This window comes from Apus apus, chromosome 4, assembly GCF_020740795.1.
Source record: "Apus apus isolate bApuApu2 chromosome 4, bApuApu2.pri.cur, whole genome shotgun sequence".
NCBI lineage: Eukaryota > Metazoa > Chordata > Aves > Apodiformes > Apodidae > Apus > Apus apus.
The window spans coordinates 98,001,669-98,021,800 of record NC_067285.1 but is presented as its reverse complement, the minus strand read 5'-3'; the positions used below and the strand labels follow the sequence as shown (position 1 = coordinate 98,021,800).

At 36.0% G+C, this 20,132-nt stretch overlaps 1 protein-coding gene across 9 annotated transcripts in view; it reads left to right on the top strand.

The window, feature by feature from the left end:
- SLIT2 (slit guidance ligand 2) overlaps nucleotides 1-20,132 on the top strand; it is a 256,317-nt gene that overhangs the window by 19,575 nt on the left and 216,610 nt on the right. For all 9 annotated transcript variants that reach the window (XM_051619879.1, XM_051619876.1, XM_051619877.1 and 6 more), the window contains exon 4: nucleotides 543-614. In XM_051619879.1, the coding sequence (XP_051475839.1) occupies nucleotides 543-614 (72 nt within the window). The remainder of the gene's footprint in view (nucleotides 1-542; nucleotides 615-20,132) is intronic.

Below are 20,132 nucleotides of genomic sequence, written 5' to 3'. Positions count from 1 at the left end.
ATTCTATGAAATATAATCTGGGACTTTTTGCCTTTTATTTGATCAAGGTTCCTGTAACAACTTCCTTTGCTTTTTTATTTAAATAGGTTATATGTATCTTTAAATACATTATCTCATTACTTAATTAAGTGTATGCATTTGATACATGTCCCTTTGAACCTTTTCATGGTCACAAAATGTCAATTATCGTTATACTAAGAGGAACACAGGGTTGGGGAACTGAAGTTGCACTGCTGATTTAGTATTTTAAGTTTTGTTGTTGTTTATTCCAGTTAGAGTCCTGACTTAGTGGTTGATTCACACTAGAGAGATTCAAAATCTTTCACAAAATAGGTAATATGGTCTGTTGGGGAAACCAGAAAATGTAATTAGCCCATGGTAAATTTACTGCTGGACCATGTCTCTGCTAATGGACCAGCATTGCATAGCCTTTCTGGTCTTTAAAATCAGCTTGTTACAGTGCTGGGATGCCAGCTCTAAGTGGTTGCATGGCACTGCTGTAGCACTTGAAACTTAACACAACTTTCTTTTTCTTTCTAAAGGCGCCTAAACAGAAATAACCTTCAGTTGCTTTCTGAGCTGCTCTTTCTGGGGACGCCGAAGTTATACAGGCTGTAAGTAAGCACAACCCAATAACTATTGTTCTGGAAGACTTGGAATTGGTGTGTTACAGTGTCTTGCATTAGGCTTTTTGTCTGTTGCCTCAGGGCTAAAATTGCATCTAGGAACTTTGATATTTTGTTTAGGATGAGTATTTTCTTTGACTGCTTTGCATGAGTTTTTAAAAATCTACATTAGATACTGATCATAAAAAATATTGTTTCATCTATTCTCACTATTTATGCATTAAAAGAAATAAACACCTGTGAAGATTCTGATCCACAGATATAGCACTGCATAAGCGCTTTGGTTTTGTGGTGTTTGTGTTTTTGTGGCTGTACACACTTGACCAGAAGAACGATAGCGTTGGCAAATGGTAGGTCTGTGGAGAAGTCTCCTGTGACCCATCATAAAGAAAACACAGGTAGTAATTTAAGCTCTGGGAAGAAAAACTGAAATGTTTTGCCTTTACATAAATACTACATCAAATGAGTAATTAGTTTTTGTTTTGGTTGTATTCTTTGGTTTGAGAATGTCTTGCTCTTGGCAGTATTCTTAATGTATTGGCCCTTTTAAGAATCCACTTATTTCTGTTGCAGTAAAAACATGGAATGAATTTTAGATACTGATTTCTGTATTTATACATTTATTGTAACAAAATCAATGTTAGGGTACCTTTAAATTGCCATATGTAATATGGAAGGGATATAACATGACATGCTTAAGTAGGCTTTGAAAAGGTATTTGACACATTTCTTTAGACTTCAGGTGAGATTTCTGCTGTTGAAATTACTGAGTTTATTGAGTTTAACCCCTTGTGTGCTTGGAAAAAAGAGGGAAGGTGGAGGAAGGCTGTGGACCTCCAAATGGCTTCTGCTTTAGTATACAGAAATATTCTTGAGAACAAATGGAATAATGAAGCTTTTATTTTAGGGAGTTGATTTCTGTTTTAATATTGTGAAACAATAGTTCTTTTTCTCCCTCTTGTAGTGATTTGAAATAGTAAACTGAAAATGAACCTAATGTATATATTTAGTTCAGTGTATTTTTCTTTCCTTTGGATGTATGTTTTGTTTCTAGAATTTTCCTGTAGATGCAATGAGTTCTTAAATTATTAGACCAGGAAGTTCCTGATGGCTTTTGTTCTGATAGAAAACTTAACTCTGCTATAATATTAGAATACATTAATATCTGATTTTCTATACTAACATTTGAGTCTCTCTTATAATTTCCATCAGCCATGGTAAAGATACTGCTCCCATCAGGAAGGAAAATGAAAGGGATTTATGATAATTTCAGTTTTCTACTTATACTCTAATGGTTGTTATATAAATTCATACAAAGTAGAAATGAGCCATAATTCTCAGGAGAAAAATGAATTCACGCTTCTGGCAAAACCATACTTGAATAAATTTAATCCAGAATTGTATATTTGGTTGATGATAGTCTTAAAACTATAATGTCCTTTGATATGAAGTACACAACTGCTCATAGTGTGTATGGTGGAAAGTAAGATATCACTGGCTTCACAGTATTAAATTTCCTCTGCCTGAGGGTTATTGTTGATCAGACCATGAAAGTGAATGTCTGGTTATAATGTATTCATGTTTTTAAAAAATATGAACGATTCTGAAAATCCTACAGTTGCCTAACACTAAATATGTATTTAAAAAAACCATTCTTGGTCAGTTTTCAGGTGATGTGTTCACTATGAAGAATATAAAATTATTTTTTGTACATGTTTCATTGTTTATGCTTGGATATATTTACATCCAAATAAATATTTCTAAGGAGAATTAAAGTTTTCTAAACATAATCAATAACACTTATAATATGCTTTGGTTTTAATACTTTTTAGCATTTAACAGCTAATCAAATAGTGTGTAAACTGCAAGTTTTCAGCATACTATTGAGCTTCTGTGAATAATAATTACCATTTGACCCTTGGCTGTAAATGAGATGCCAGGTGAAGAAGCACATATGCTTGTTGTGTAGCCCAAATGCAATATAAAAGAAAGAGGGTACACTGTATATGAATTATGATTAGACACAGTTGGTTGCCGCCAACGGCCAGCTATGCTTTCCCTTTGCTGTCTGCTCCAATTTCTCTTTGGGCGGGTTGAGAGAGCACTGCATGTTCAGGTCAAGATGTTTGCCTAGAAATAGTAGTACAGTTGCAGCTGTGTTTGGTGGAGCGGGAGACTAGTTTAAATAGCATTACCATTTATCCAGTCCATTAACAGAACTCTGTAAAATAATACCAACTCTGCATAAACTACAGGACAGTGTAATAAAATTACAAGCACTTGTTGACAGATGGGAAGTGTAAGTAAAGGAAAGCCATAGGTTGAGAATTTAAAAGAGACAGTGCATTATTTTCTATGTCTAAAGACACTTGATTTTCAAAGGTAATTAAAATGTTTTTCAGGTTTCTTTCAGCTGTAGCAGCCTTCCAAGAAATCTCCTGGAACTAGTTAAAATGTGTAATTTTATTAAAGCAGAAACTGATTTTTCCATTAAGAGTTATCTGCAAAGGTGTTTTGTCATAAATATTTTAGTAGGAAGTAGTTAATGCTAAAAATGGTAAAAGTAGTGCTGTAGGGTATATTAGTCTTACCTGGCAAGGTATCTTTCAAAGCAAAATGTACATGAATTTCTGTTTTGATCAGATACTGTTAAAATAAAGGGGCTGTTGAAAGTTCCCTGGGGTAATATAAGTTCTTGTTCAGCAAGTATTTTTCCTGGAAGAAGGGGATGCGTTGTTTTCATTGACCCGTATGTTCACTCACCTATCACTGTCTATCATTGGACATGGTACCTTAGTACGGAGAACTCGACAGCCTAGTGAGTGCTTCTCTGAGGCAAACAGATTTTGACTGCTTACTTTGGCTGGTTAGGTCACAGTTCATCGATTGCTGTTTGCTGCAGGATACCAAGTGCTGGATCCAAAGCTGTTGGAAAATTCAGTTTTAAAATACACCTTTATTAATAAGTGGCATGTAAAGGTTATTGAATTCCATGCACCAAGCTTGTCCCTTTTGATTTACATTTCTTGTGCTTGAAATGAGGTTAAGTATCCTTACTGACCAATAAATGCTGTATAAGTTAGGTAATACTGGCTTTGAAAAAACAATCTTTCTGGTGGATGTGGTCTGACCTGAGATACGTTTTCCATCTAGTATATGTATGGGATAAGATAAGCATTGTGAATAAGATATTCTTTCTCTACAGGAGAAAAATTATATACTCTGATAAACAGTTTTGAGTTGTCTTAAGTTAGTCACTTAAATATTCAGAGTAGTTAAAAATTAAAGGAAAAATGTTAAACATAAACATTCAAAAAATACCTTAGGCCAGAACAGCAGCAGCAACAAACAAAACGCACTGCATGGGGGGGCCCTTGCAAAAATTCCTCCTGAATTAATTTCTGCCAGCTTTGATTAAAGTGTGTGGTACTAGATGTGTCAGACACCATAGTTCTCTGCTTCATTTTACTCTTGGCCTCTTTGGCCCCTGCCACAATAAATCCCACAATGGTTAGGCAGGAATTGCAGGTTACAGTTGCCAGGGTTACCGTTGTCCTGTTGGACTGACATCATTACTCATCCAGCCCGCTGCCCCGAGCGCCGCTGCCCGCTCCCGGTCCGGGGAAGGCTGCGGGCGCCTGGTGCTCAGTGGGGGGAAGCTGTCCAGGCAGCTCTCGGGTCTGGTTTTCGAGATGCTGAACGAGGACCTGTGATCTGTGTCATTTGCATTTATACCCTTTTGCTGAGTGTTGTTTTCTTTTACCTTTGTCAAGTGAGAAAATACCATCAGATAGGAATAAAAAAAAGATTGTGTATGTTAGATGCTGAAACAGCACCTTTAGAAATACCTTTCAAGACTGGTCATCTTACTGTTAAAGTAGCTGAAGTTGAGGCTTAATTTATGGTCTTTTCATATCTCTTTTAACAGTAATCATGACGAGTGAGACTATAGTCATAATTTTGTAAAGAAGATCTTTATCTTCAGCCTGAATCAGTTTCAACAGCTCTGGAGAAATTGCTCATTAGAAAAATGCTTATTATCCCAAAGCCTCTGAAATCTTACTCCAACTGCGAACAGGTGGCTGTGGATGTTAAAAATTCTGAGGAGCAAGAATGAGCTTCCCCTTCTAAAAAGATATTCTCTGTGAACCTCTCTACTTTTGAAAGCAGATCTAGTGTTGGAGAAGAGTAATGGTTAGGTTTCCTCTGTTGTGTGTGCTGCAGTAGCATTGGTGTGCTACACCTTGTTGCGAGAGTGTGCTGGATATGCAGCAATTAAATGTATTTTTGCAAAATGTATTGTGAAGCCACATTGTTACTAGAGCCTTTCCAAGAGATTGTGTTGCTTTTTTTAGTAATTTGTTTGTTTTTATGATTTGTTATAGGACATTCTAGTAGCCTGCATGCAAGTAAACATTTTTTTTGGTATGACTTGATTTAAGTCTTACCCTTGTAGAGGTAAACAGAAAAAAACAACTCTTCCAGACATTGCATTCATCCTGCCAGTGTTGCAACTTGTGTTTTGTTTTTTTCTACTAGTGGTTTAGTTCAAATGCAAGATTTAAATTGTTTTATCTAAACAAATAAATAGGCTTATAAGTGGAAAAGTTGGTAAAACCACACCAATTCTAATACTAGTTAGTTTTTGATTACCAGCATTATTTTATGAGCACCACTTCAGAACAATCACTATAGTTCTTAAAAAATAAGTATCTTTGGAAATGACTAACAAAGAGCTACAGCATATAGTATATGCTTTTAATCTAGAGATAAAAATGAATTAGGAGCTTGTATACTTCATTATACAACTTGATTTGCATGTACATCTTCTCTCTTGTTGTACCATAATTTGCATTTACCGTCAGTTCTCATTCTCTGGTATAATGTTTCAAAATGGGAAACTGTCATTCTTTAACGCAGTGAGCAGAACAAAAATACCACTGCAGCTTTGCTTCAGACATATACTTTCATAGGGTTAGAGGTGGCAAGATGACTTTACAGAGATTCTGGACTTGTACAATTCATAAGATTTATTTTTTGAGCACAGGAACAAGAATTACATATATGCATTTGGTGTACAACTTGCAGTAGTTATATCCTAGCAACAGCAAACATTCCGCCTTAGATTTAGCTAAATGAAAGTGTTGGTGGAACTGGAATGAACTTCCAAAATGTAGCCAGAAAAAAAAGTAAAATCTATGATTGTATGATTATTTGACTTCAAGCTTCACTGTATTACTCCTCATGCCCTTTGTTTTAGAATCTTGTAATCTGGGCTTTTTTTGAGCTAGACCTTCTTTTGCATTTCCACAGGACTTGCCGTGATAGTATGCAGGAAAACAAAGGTACACCAAATACTGAAAAGAGATTAAATGTTGTTACTTGAGGAAATACTATGGGATTTTTAAAATTGGAAACATTGTCTTGTGACGTGGATCTTTTGACAGATGTTTCTATCTTTAATTTTGACATAATTGGGAGATGTCTTTAAATTGCAGTGAAATTTGCCTTTATTTCTTAAATTATAAAAACATAGTGTGTTTTCACAAGCAATATTTCCTTTGCTGTGAGATAAAATGGCAAACTGAATGGACTTCAGGGCTATAAGCTAGTTCTGCTGCTGGTTAGATCACTAAATCTTTACGTAATCTGCATTACCAAGCAATATAGTTGACTAATTTCAGCAAAAGGCATCTGTAAGGTTACATATAACTATTGATTTTTCATTAGAACAAAGGTTCCAAAACTGTTTATAGTTGCTTTTACCCTTAATTTGAAGATCATGTTAAACATTAAGGAAGCAAAAATATGACTTAAAGCGATTTTTCTGGGCCAACATAAATATCTGTATCATTCAAAATATCTTCTGCTATTAGATGTTGATATTTAAGTATGTCTAATGCAAAAACATGAATAATAAATAATTAAGCCCTTTAAAAATAATATGGTGGTAGTCAAGAGTAACTGGTAACTTCATTAACTTGACCTGTTTGGCCTCAAGCGTAAATAATCATCCTTTTTTTTTGTGGACATGATTCCGATCAAAGCGGAGAACTGAGCAGAAATAATTGCTTTTTATTATGAAAATTTAAGTTACTGGATTTGGGTCACCTGTAGCCATATTCATGTCCAATCTGAATGAGTCCCTGGATTGTTCCTGGAGGGTTAACCTTGAAAGCTTTGGTAAATTGTGAAATAGGAAACCTTGTAAGCAAGAGTTAAGTAGGAAACTGAATCTCAGTGAAGGAAGTAATGAAAAGTAAAAAGACATGTCAGAGGAAATGCCATTGTTATGTGGTGCAGAAACATGGTGTGAAATGTTATAAAGAGGACATCTGTAAGTCTCGGCTTGCACAGAGTGGACATTTAAGTGCAGTCATGTCATCTAGATTAAAAAAAGAATAGGAAAGAGAAATAAATCGGGCCAAGGGAAAACGTGAAAGTGTAAGAGGCTTGTCCCTACGATGGTGGGTTTCTTCTGCAAGTGGAAGATTAAAGCCTAAAGTGACTGAATAGCTGAGGAAAGTCCAAAGAAAGGTTGATTGCTTCCCCTCCAACAGTTCCAATTGATTGAAAAAAGCCTAATTTAAAGTTCTGTTTGTTCTGTGTCTTAAACCATCAGAATTTTCTTTTAGAACTGGGGGAATGCTCTGGAAGAGAAAGAATCCAAGGATAAAAAGTCATTGCAGGCCAACAATTGTTCTTAATCCTCACAAAATGCTGGAGAAATTAAATTTATTCTTTATTGCTCAAAGTGTTACCTAGGTCACTGGGCGATGGGAAAATTGAACTGGAAGTCGAGTAGGCACAATCTTTGTTTTGTGTCTAGATGCTTAACCTTAGACACGACAAGGCATCTTAGTGTGTTGTGGGAACTTGGTTCAGAGTATTAACACCAGGACGTTTATTACCCTGGATTTATAATAGGCTATGCTGTCAGTAGATGAAAATGTTGTGTTTACATTTCAGTGTTAAATGATCATTTAATTAACACCTAAGGAAAAAAAACCCCTTGTGAAATTCTTAGCAGCTTTTATTGTTGGTTTCCTTGGAGGTTTTAATATCTGAGTTGTGGTTGCTTCTATAAGTACAGCTAGAAAAGACATTTATGAATGTAGTTGAGAGGGACAGACAGTTTAACCCCTGTTGACCCTTCATCCTGAATGTTGATTTATATAGCATTTTAAATGCATTGAATTTGCTTTAAAGCTTCTCTGAAGTTGCTTACACATCATTCAAACATCCCACATTTTTCCTTTTAAAAATATTGCCAAACTATAAATTCTTATAAGGAGCATATTTTTTGCTAGGAAATAATATTGGTAGAATGTATCAACAAATATTTTACAGTATTTTTTTTTTTGCTAGATTTATCAGTGTGTTCTCAATAGCTTTTATAAGAAGAAAAGATTTGAAACAGACATCATGACATGCCCTACTTTTAGTAGCCACTGACTGAATTCTTCAAAAGGAGTGGGAAATTGGCGAGCGAAACAGCATTACTTCAAAAATGCATATCCACTTTAGCCAGCACAGATCTACTTTCATATGTTCCATTGTATCAAAGAAAGTTAAGGCTATCTAAAAGCCTTAATTTGCTCATGGTCCTTAATAATGCTTTTTGTTTTAATGTTGATCTACAAATGCTTTTTTGCAATAATGTTGCCCTACAAAGCACATTTCAATAGTTCTTTGCATCCTAGAGCTAAAGCCAGATGAAATACTCTTTGTTAAGGAGCAGCTGCTCTAAAACTGATGTGCTTTTATAAACACGCTGTAGTAAAAACTGAAATTACAGCTAGGCTTATAGATTGTTGAGTGTTTGGTTTGTGGTTTTGGGGTGTGTTTTTAATCGGTCTCTGCTTAGGTGTTAAAAAACCCAACTTTAAAGAATGTTAATAGATTCATAATAAAGTCAGCATAGCTTAACTAAATTATTCATAACCCACACATTTTTTAATTACTTTTTTGTTTTTACTGATGATCATATCCTTTACATGTGTCAATAACTGAGCTGGAAAACTTAGGAATCTGCTGATACAGTAAATGTTCCTTTTCTCCACACAAATGACAAACTGTCCAACACTTGTTGAAATATTACAGCTGCAGAGTGAGTTCTATCTGCTGGTGGGATCTCAATGTTTTTCAGACTTCTCAGAATATATTTATTAAGTTGAAACTTAATAGGCAGATAGAGACTTGTCAGAGGTGCTTGCATTTAATTTTTCTGAAATTTGACCATTTACAACTAAAGCTGTGTGTCACTATTTGAGTAGACTCTTTGATGTTCTTAGTGGAAAAAAAATATAGAATATCTGTATCTTGAATTGACATGTCAGATGAAGGAGTACTTAAGACATGCATAGAGTAGATAAGATGGGTTTATCCAGTACCACTCTCTTTGCTTCACAGTAGTGGTAGAGATTTTAGGTTTGCTGAGCTGGTGAGAGGTTAAGAGAAATAGTGTGTGCAGGAAGGCATAGGCTAAACTTTGCACATGCAAACCAATAGACTCCAGCTTAATCTATATGGAGCTGTGTGGGCTTGAGTCCTGGTGAACAAATCACATCAATTAATTAACCGTTAAAGGGATTCTCATTACAGTATGGAAAAGTGTTGATATATGAAGTGCAGCATTTGGTCTCAGAGGAAAGCTGAAGCAAGGGTTGAGGCAATGAACAACCCAAACTGTTGTCTTGGTCGTTATAGCTGTTGCAAGGGCACCAGAGCTGGGGCTGGTGGTTTTACTTTGGGAAGGGCTGCCTATGAATGTTGAGAGGAGTTCATTCTCTCCCTCAGACACTCAAAGGGCCTGCTCTGCTATTGGCTCTTCAAACCAACCTTGTGAGAAATAAAGCTGGGCTTTTCTGAAGTCTTTTCATCTTTGCAGCCAAGCACAGGTGCAGGCCTTCCCTGGCTCAAGGCTGTTTAAAGGGCCATGCTCTGAAGGCGTCTTTCCATGGCCCTTAATCTTTAGGGGGAGGAAAAAAGGGCCTGAAATGTGGCTGGGGGGTGGGGGTGTTAAATCTTTTGGTTAAGTACTCCTTTTGAGGATTTGCAGGGTAATACCTACAAGAGACAAAATCCTGCCCCATTCTTTTCATTTCCCCTTCTATCTGTTCAGACAGTTAAATAACATTTTTATTTTTACTGTGAATGTGTAATACATACTGTCATAAGGAAGGACTTCTTGTACTTTGTAAGGTACATTGTATGAGGAAGGGTTAGAGGGTGTCTGTTCAGTGCTTTTAGTACTTTAATAAAAGGGAGATAGGAGAAATATCAACTCTTTCCACACCACCTTCTCCCCCCCTCTCTGGATTTTAGTAGGAGTGGTGGATAGCTGGAAGGGATTTAGATAGTTGATCTTGAAACTGGAAAGTTTATATCTTAAAGTTTGATAAGGCCCACAGGGAAGGGTTGCAAAGGATAGGATAATGGCTAATGTACTGAAGGGATATTTGTAGTAGCTGCTTCTCAGAGTATAAAGATGTGAAAGGCTCAATGGAGTGAAAAGAGTGCAAATGTGCATGTAAAAGTGGAAGAAAAAATTCTGAAAAACTTGGCCGAACTAAAGAAAGTGATCATTTCTGAGATAGGAAAAACCTTCACTATTTATACATTAGTGTTAAATCTAGTCCTTGATTAATTGGTTCAGTCATTCTCTTTTTTTATTAATTGTGCATTCTTTGTAAAAGAGAAGAGACTGACTTCCCTCAATTTGTCATGTATGCAAATTCAGTAGAGCAAATACTTTTGTGTAACTCTCCTATACTGTAATTGGTTACAGCAACAGTGCTCCCCTCATCATTTATGCCCCTACAATACAAGAACAAAATAAAAATACCACTAAAAAACAAATCTAAACTTTTAAAATCAGTGATCTACAAAGTGGCGAACCTATTAAATCTATGTAGGAGTGCTTTCCATTCACGTGCAGTGTGTATGTCAGTGGTGCCGAAGCCAACACTTCTCATTTGACACAGTGCAGAGATGTTGTCTTGCAGCTGAATTTTAGTTTTGTGTGTAGGTTTGGCACATGTCAAATTTAAATTTCATCTAGAAAAAACAATCATCATAATACTACTCTTCCTCTGGCTCACCAATGAAGGTAGCAAGACACATTCAGATTTGAGGGTCTAGCTGCCAAAGTAGGTCATCTTCACTTTCTGGCTGATAACAGCAGCTTTATCTTGTGTAAAAGAACATAATCCTTCACCATGTTTTAAGTCCTCCCAGGCTAGGAGAAAATCAGAAAACGGACTGTTTTAGGATTTAAAATAAAGATTACTGTTAGTTAACTTGTTCAGCTACTATACCTTATTAAGTTGAAAGAATTTTACAACATGCAGTGTACTGTCACCTTTACTTTGAAACATTGCACACAAAATTAGATTCAAAGTTTGTGGGATATGGTCAGTTGTCACAAACTGTTAAAAGTTTTAGATACGACACTGGGATGAAGTATTTATTATGTAGTCTGTTGTTTCGTAGCATGTTGATTACTGTGTAAACATCACACCAGTAAATTTTGTTAGAGGAAATAATACTAAGGGATTTAAATAATAAATAAAGTATGCCAGAATTGTTTGTCCTGTGGATATGGGCTGGAGAATATGGGAAAGACAAAGTACAGGAGAATCAAGATTGTAGTCATTGGGAAGAAAACTTGTAAGAGGCTTCATGATAATAACAGCTGTAAATGTATAGTGCAGCATCGAACAATAAGATAATGTAATTTCATGTGTATGTATCAAAGATGCTGCAGGAAGTGGAAAAGAAAATATTTTTAGCTACTCTATGTAGCTTTGCAAAACCAATGGCAATTCAGGTTCCTTCTCTGGTTACTGTTGTGGGATGTTCACTTTACATGCACTTTTTCCATGTTGCAGCATGAAAAATATTTTGCTAGGATTTTGTCTAAACTGAATTTTTGTCAGTTCTTGTAATCAGGTTGCAAAACCTATTGTGTTTGCTTTTTGCCCCTCAGTCAAATGTAATAAAACTGAACTCGATTTGAATTGCAGGGAAGGCTTTAGAATGAGTATGTGTTGTTGGCTTAGTTATGTGAGAATGGAATAGCTGAAGGGCAGTATTGTGTCTGTGCATATATGAGGGGAACAAAGAGCAAAACTGGGAGAAATGTAATTGAATTAGGAGGTTGATTGGTCAAGAAAAGACTTCCAGAGCAATTGCAAGTCTTTGAGATGGGAGACCTCAGAATGATCATTTGACATACATTCAGTAGTACTCCAGTTAAAATACTAGTAAAGCTTCCAGATACATGAATTCTTATTAAAGAAATGGAACTTGACCGCCTGCTGGAATTATAAATACACAATATTTAATGTTTAAGAGTAATAGTGGGTGTTGGATTTTCACTGTAGTAGCAGAAAATCAAAGCTTTTTGTACCATTAATTTTATTTGCTGCTAGTCTCCTAACCACTCTGTTAAAAGCTGTCTTCATAATGATTTTATCCACAAAGATGCCAAGTGGGGAGAAGGGCTTAATTGTGTTTTTCAGTATAACAGCTTGCACTGTTGTCCTTTATGTAATGTATTTGACTAGGATGGTGAAATGGAGTCAGATGGAGCAAGCATTGGTGACAAGTGGTAGTTCTCATACCTAGATAGACCCTAGACAGTGAGTTGATAATACGGAGAAAATTCTGAAACCAGGAAAAGCTAACTTTTACCCAGCAGTGGCAAACACTGTGTTAGGAATCTGCTGATAACTGATTTATCTTTTAATCCAGGGAAGACTTTTTGTTTTACAAGAGCTGCAGATCATCATGATTGTTTGAAATGTAGCATTCTGCCTTGAGAGCCTTTCAGTGCTGACAGAAGTGTTGAAGTGCTATCACTGTATTATTTCATATGTTTGCTCTAAAGAAATTAAGATTAATTGTTGCATGTTTTAATACAAAAAAGTAGAAAATGTTTTGTATTGGGGGAAAAAAATATCATGTAGTTATGTTACTGTTGCTGTAAAGGACTTAAAAGTTTGTTTTCTGGAAGCATATTATTATTAGCATAACCACTCAGTTGTGTATTCCCTGGACTAGGAGTTTTGAGTGTTGGTAATTCTTCTTTTATGCATACAGTAAGGCTGTGTGGTGGGTATGCAAATGTGTTAGTTTTGGGCCATCACTATTGATGTTTAAGATGTTAACATATTAAAACAAAAATTAACAAAACCCCCCACTCCAATCCCCTGAAAAACCCCAAGTGTAGTCTTTAAAAAGTAGTCAAAGGGAAAATGCAATGAAACTGGAGATGCCTGTCTTGCAAAGATTTGAGTTTATCCAAAAGAAAATAGCTAAGAAAAATATTATCTGTATCCATTAAATGTTGAAGTTTTATTTGATGTGTTAGAGAGATGCATTTGGAACTTAATATTTTCATATAGAGAAGAATAATGTGATGCTATAGCTCCAGTTTATGATTCCTTAGAAAAATAAAACTATTTGACTGTGTACTTTGTTGAAAATGGAAGTTAAACTAGATTCCTATAACTCCCTCTCTTTTTGCATGATCTAGCTGTGGGTGGGATGGTTTTGTGAGAAAGACTGCTGTCCTTAGTCTGTGTTTTTTGTTCACTTTACTTGCATTTTTAAATTATGGTTGTATGACTCTATTTGTCCATTGTTTTATTTTGGTGTCTGAACTCAGGAAGACTTTCCAATTAGTTTGTTAAATGTGAATGTTGCAGAAAGTTCTTCTTAATAGTGTAACATCGTATCCTGCACAGTAATAGTGTAGGTCCCATTGTGAATTTGGCAAGTATTTGAAGTATTTAAAGAAAAAGGGAACATAGTTTTGGTATGCCCAAAGGGAGAAACAGAAGATAATTGATATAGCCATAGTGCTCAAGTGTTTGCTCATCATCATTTTGGTATGCTATGGTTAATGAATTTGCCTGGATCTGCTATAAGTCTTTCCTTCTAAATCAAGATATGGAAAACCCTTGGTCTGTTTTCTGTGAATATAGATAAGAGAAAAAACAGTGTGCACAGGAAGTTATGATTAGTAATTAAAATAAGCAACACACACCCTGCGCCCTTAATAACCCTTGGAAAAGGTTTTAAGTTGGGTGGTCCAGAAGATTGAAAGGATGTTCTGAATGTGGTTGTGGTTCCTTACCAGAGGAAAATATTGTATAATCAGAAATCACATTTTATTTGAGGCTTTGTTTTGCTTTATCCTTAATTACAATATCCTGCTGGGTGTAGTTTTATCAGCACTTCTTTTGAGATTGCGTAATGTTTAGCAATGATTACACTTCGTCAAACTTTCCAAATATGAGACTATTTTAAAAAAGGAAATGTGGTGTGAATTAACTGTAGTTTTGAAAAGCGACATGGTAAGATTTTTGGGAGGGTTAAAGCATGTATGATAAATGTCTTCTAGTCTTAGGCTTTTTGTTCTGTTCCTTGGTGTTGATTTGGAGATGTGAATCTATACCAACTGCTTCAGAAGGTATGAACTGCAAAGGGAAAGTAAGAAAATATCTATTTGTGCTAAAGTGTTATATAGAATTAGTACTCTGAAATAAGCCTAGGTAGTGTTTGGACACGTGGGAATTTTTAAAAATAAACACAGCTATGAGGGGAAAATGTGATAATGACTTGACAATGATGAGTGTCTGCTGTTACGGGTCCAGTGAGATGCAAGTGCCAACATCCCAGCCTCTACACTGTGACCCAAACTGTAACAAAGGAATTTGGCAGCTCTGATACCTTTATGTGAATGCATTACTATGGCTATGAAGATAAATAGTTCCAGAGTGGAAATACTAACAAATATTTAGTCATTTCCAAGCAGATTAGAAGTGAAAATAGGCATATTATAGGAACCAAGATAAATAGGAAATATATCTACTGAATATGTTCCATTCCTGTTTCCCTGGGCTGATTCTTCTGTTTAAAAATAAATGTACTTAAACAGATCATACATATTCCATTTGTAAAAGCTACATCCCAGGTTCTTAACTTCTTCCAACTTCCTTCTCTTACTCTCCTGTTACTCTTCTCTTATGCAAATGTCAGCCCTGATTAAAGTTCAAAGCTTGCTGAAAAACTTGTGTGCTGAATTGTAGGTTGGTGGGCTGTCTGATAACCATGAAGTGGTCTAATGAAGTGCAAGTTCATATTTATTCTCAAGAGCAGGCTCCCTCTTGTGGGTGCTGAGCTGGCTACTTCCCAGCCTTCCATGAGCTTCACAGAACTGCATTAACACAACCTGTAATTCCCCCCTAATTTTTCTAGTTACTGTCTGCATATAATTCCAAAGGATTTTTTTGTATCCTCAGTAGTTTTCAAGCCAAACTGGTCTGAAAACTTGTAACTCAAAGCACATTTGTAGAGTAGGTAAAATATTCCACAACACAAAGACACTTTTTTTGCTGTTCCTATTTTGATGTTTTTGTATATAAGCAATTTCTGTATAAGCTTGATATATTAGCCTTTTCTTAATGTATCATTTAGCTTCTCTGCTAAAAAGGTTCATGTCCCGTAGTGGATGTCTGCTGTGTGGTATTGATACCTGTGGTGAGTAGGAGCACTGGTGGCTGGCACATTATTTTCCTTTAGGTTCTCCAGGCTCCTCTGCCGAAGACTAGAGAGAACAGTATTTCTTGGGTTGAATTAAGCATCTTTTTTCTGTTTTGGATGATGATGCAGAATTTTGCAATGGAGTCTGTGTTGTGGCAGAGTTTAGAATTTCATTATTTAGAATTTCAAACTGGGTTGAAGTAAATTATTCTGCTCTTTGCTCGTAGCTATTTCTTGAGAGGTGTTTAATGCAGCTCACTGGCTTAACTTACACAAGCTTAAGAGGTTTTTCTCCTTGCTTGCTAGCCCAAGCTGAGTGACTCATCTGAGATCAAGCTGTTGACAGAAGAGATGTTTTTGGAGCTGCAGATGGCACTGCTAGCATCTTAATGAAATCTGGTGCCAAGAAGAAGCATATGAAAAATGCAGGAAACAATACTGGAAATTATATGTGAATCTTGAAAAATAGTGCTTTGTCTGTAGATGAAAGATGTGCATTTTTCATTATGATAAGGAAATCAATCTTCCCCACTTTTCCACTTCCGTCAGTCCCAGCTCTAGCCCTGAAGATCTCTTCATGGCTGATAATTGATCTGGTAAATCGATCCAGTTTTTGGGCATTGTCTCAGTGGGTGACAATCTGGTGATAATATGCTTACCTTTGGAAGTTAGGAATTCTCCCAATCCTTCCTGTTTCCTTTTTTTCATATCACAGTACTAGCCAGCACTGTTAGAATGTACATGTATGGGATCCTGGCTGAGGGAGCTTGACTCTGTAATTATCCTTTGTTCTCAGATTCTTCTCATTACCTAAGTTGTTGTTTGCTGTTTTCAGTGTGAAATGTGTAAGCTGACTCTTCAAGAAGGAAGGGGCAGATAATACCAACAAACAAAGCAGTCTGCATAATGAACCAGAATTAAGAAATTTGGCAAATTATATAACTTGCTTTGTTTATAGTCACTGGAAAATGCAGTTTCTAAACAACATTCCTAGGAATTAGGTATAAAAGAAAAAATTCAAAAACATTCCAGAGATAAAGAATTCACCTCACATGTCTGAATTATGACCGGCCTTACTTACAAAGTCATAATCAGATTTATATTTGGAGAAAGATGCAACTGTTTTTCTTTGTTTTGTGGGCAGATATTTTGTTTGGCCAGCTGTTAGAGCTGCAGGAGTTTTTGTTTCTTCAGGAAGTGCAAGCTTGCCGAACCTGAACCCAGAGTCAGAGGACAGGGAATATTTTAGTGAAAAAAAATTTAGTTCCTCACTGATACAAACTCGTAACTGCGTATTGCAAACAAACCCATAAATTTGGCACTGTTCCTCATTAAGTTTCCTGCACAGTCAAGAGGAGCTTTACACTAGTCAAATCCACTTTTTAAGCGTCATGGATCAATAAAAGAAAAAATTGTGTACAAAGAAATAGAGGATCATTTAATGGATATCAGCACTGATTTCTGACGACACTTGTTTTTCCTGTATAACTTGTCAGAGCTCAGGGGATATCATGTTTAGTTATGCTTCTTCCATTCTTCAGTTATCAAATGCATCAAATTTTTGGGTGCAGTGAAAGCTTTATCTTAGTTTCTTTAGCATTATGCTTCTCATTGCTGACCTGAACCTTGGTGTGACTTTCTTGGCAACTTGCACTCTGATCTCAGCTAATAGGCCCTATGATGTCTAGATTTGTCTTTTTCTGGAAAAGATTTTTTTCTCCTGAACAATTTTCTCTTCTTCATTCTTAATGGAAAATCTGGTTAGTCTAGCTTTCTTTACCATAAAAGATTCTAAGATGTTTTGTGTAAAATAAAGTATTCTTTTTTATTTTTATGGGAATCATCATGCCTGCACACTTTCAAGACACACACATGCTTAATAATACACATTTTTAAGCAAATGGAAATAATACATGAAAAGTAAACATATTTAAAATAGGAGTTTTTTACATGTAACTTTCCTAATTGCAGAAGGGTAACCATGACAGTACTTTTTGTTCCTTGTGCATGTTAGTTGCTTTAATTTAGTAGATTTGCTAAATGTGTCTATCGTTTTGTTAAAAATTTTAATGACTGAGGTTTGTGAAACTGCTTCCAGATGCAAGGGGTGTTTGTAGAAAGCAGGCTAGACTGACAAGTGACTGACAGGGTAAACAAGTCCCACTGTGTCTGATATCCCATGCTGTGGTGCAATGCTACAGATACTACATAAACCTCATGAAGTAGCTGCAATCCAGTTTTATTGAACTCCTAGGGCCAATGTATCTTGACATTATAGTTAATTAGAAAAATAAATATACTGCTATTGTCTGTCTTCCTTTCTTTAGAAAGCTTCACTGTTAGGTCATATTCCTATAAAGCCTTAGTATGGTATAACTTGAGAGTGATATTTTTGTCTGTATTAACGGAAACAGTGTTGGCAGGAGGAGGTTCAGACATTGCACTTCCCATATTTATTTCTGAAAACTTTGTTCTTCTATTGTTTTTGTGGAAAAATCATTACATGATTAAGACTTGTTTAGTATAACAACTGTAGAGTAGTACCAATTGTCCTAATCTGCCACCAAGATAAAACCCACCTAGAAGACTGTCAAGTCTGTGTAGCTGTTAAGGTTTTCTTCCAGACCCAGGCACAGTTTCACCTTTCTCTCACCTCTCCTCTAAAAACAAAACAGACAAAACCAACAAAAAGCCTTCTGGAAAGACAGCTTCATTGCCTAACCTTAAAGATCTTTGCTTTATAGCATGAAGAGAAAATTGATAAGTCCCAGAATCTGAGGATCACGATGACAAATACTGTGTTTTGATGCTGAAGATTATTATTGCAAGTTATCTATCTCAAGTGTCATATATTGAAGTCTTTGTAATTTTAAATTAATACTTGTATTCCTTCTAGGAAGCCAGAAGGTAGCTTGTGTGAATTTTGGGACAATACTGCAACTTAATCTTGAGATGTTACATGTGGTTCACATAGGTGTGCATCTACTACATCTCTCGTGTCTCAGGTTAAAGGGATTAGTGAGCTGAGGGGAAATACTAGCTCACTTCCTGAAGGTCATTGTTGGGGAAAACTACTTTTTTCATTTGTTGCCTTTTGGACATGTTGTTTTTTGCCTTCAAATGTTTCTGATCCACTGCTCCTACTTTGTCAGATACAAGACTGTAGTAGTTGTGAACACCAAGAAAGAAGAGGGAGACTGAATAAATGAATTGATAAGACAGTAAGGGACTTTACACAAGCAATATAAAATGAAATAAACCAGTAAAACTGCACCTAGAAATTGCTAAATTGAGAATTGGTTAACTTACATGTGGAAGTTAAGATACAGGTGTATTCTTTGTGCTTTGAGGAGAGTCTCAGCAACTTGAGTACTTCTTAATTTGGCAGTAGATAGTAGGATAATTTCTCTTCAAACATTCCTTGTTTGAAACTTTTGTAACAGGACTCAAGTGTTTTGATGACATAATTACTGTATTTCCTCTAATAACCTGACTTGCATGTTCTGGTAACTTTTTTCCATGATCTAAAAACTCATTAAAAGAATTTCAAAAGAAGAGAAAATAAAAAAAAAGTTTTTGTATAACTTTTTCCAGCTTTATTTGCATTAATACCTCTACCTTCCAAACGTCTAACCTAATATGAAAACAACTGGACTTTTGAAAGTTTTTAGGCCAAGTTATCAGTTATCTGTAACTTGCAATAAAGAATCTTAGGAACTAGTAACATTTATTTAACAAAAGCATGTGAATGCATGTCACAGTTCACAGAAGATAATATGGATAATTTCCTGAACTTGATAACTAAGCTGTATCCTGGACTGCATTAAAAGAAGAATGGCCTGCAGGTAAAGGGAGGTGAATTTCCCCCTCTGGAGTACTGTGTCCAGTTCTGGAGCCCCCAACATAAGGAGGACATGGAGCTGTTGGAGCAAGTCCAAAGAAGGGCCATGAAGATGATCTGAGGGCTGGAGCACCTCTGCTGTGAAGACAGGCTGAGAAAATTGGGGCTGTGCAGCCTGAAGTAGAGAAGGTTCCAGAGAGACCTCATAGTGGCCTTCCAGTACCTGAAGGGGCCCCCAGAAAAGCTGGGGAGGGACTTTTTAGTAGGGCATGTAGTGAGAGGACAAGGGTTAATGGCTTTAAACTGGAAGAGGGTAGATTTAGGTCAGACAAATTCTTGAGTGTGAGGGCTGTAAGACAGTGGAACGGGTTGCCTGGGGAAGTTGTGGATGCCTCATTCCTGGGAGTGCTCAGGGTGAGACTGGGTGGGGTTTTGAGCAACCTGGTCTAGTGGGAGGTCTCTTTCTGCCTGTATAAAGAGGTTGGAACTAGCTGATTCTTTGATGTTCCTTCCAACACAAACCATCATACGATTATTTTGTGATGCTGAAAATACTACTAATTCTTCACACTAGTCAATTCTGATTGCTTTGGTTAAGTTGGGCATCTAATTGTTAAATTAATTCAGAATTCATGAACTGGATGAAGTTTGAAAATACTTTAAGAAACTATTTGAGTTAATAGGTTGCCTGATACATTGTCACCACAAGCTGTTTTCTGAATTAAATAGTTGGCTTTATTTCTTTTAGATTGCAGAATATTTTAGTTCCAGAATTTTTCAACTAAAAGTGTTCCTCTGAGCTGTTTGTCGTTCAACAATTTTTTTAGTCTGTATTTTTTGCCTGTGGAAAAGGTCTAGTAGATGGTAACTGGTGTTCTGTTCTAAAATATTAAAATTGCCCTGGTACTTTATCACCAGTCCTGTTGACTGCAAGCATTAATATTAAATTAATTTGTCTGTTAATTTTAAGGTAAATGTCTGTCTGTCTAAAAGTGTTTCTTATGCAATAGGTATTTCAGGTGTTTTGTGGAAAGGTAGCTGTAATTACAGTATTATTTAATCTTCTGATTACTTGTGTTAATCTGCTGTTAGTTTATTGATTGTGCTGAAAA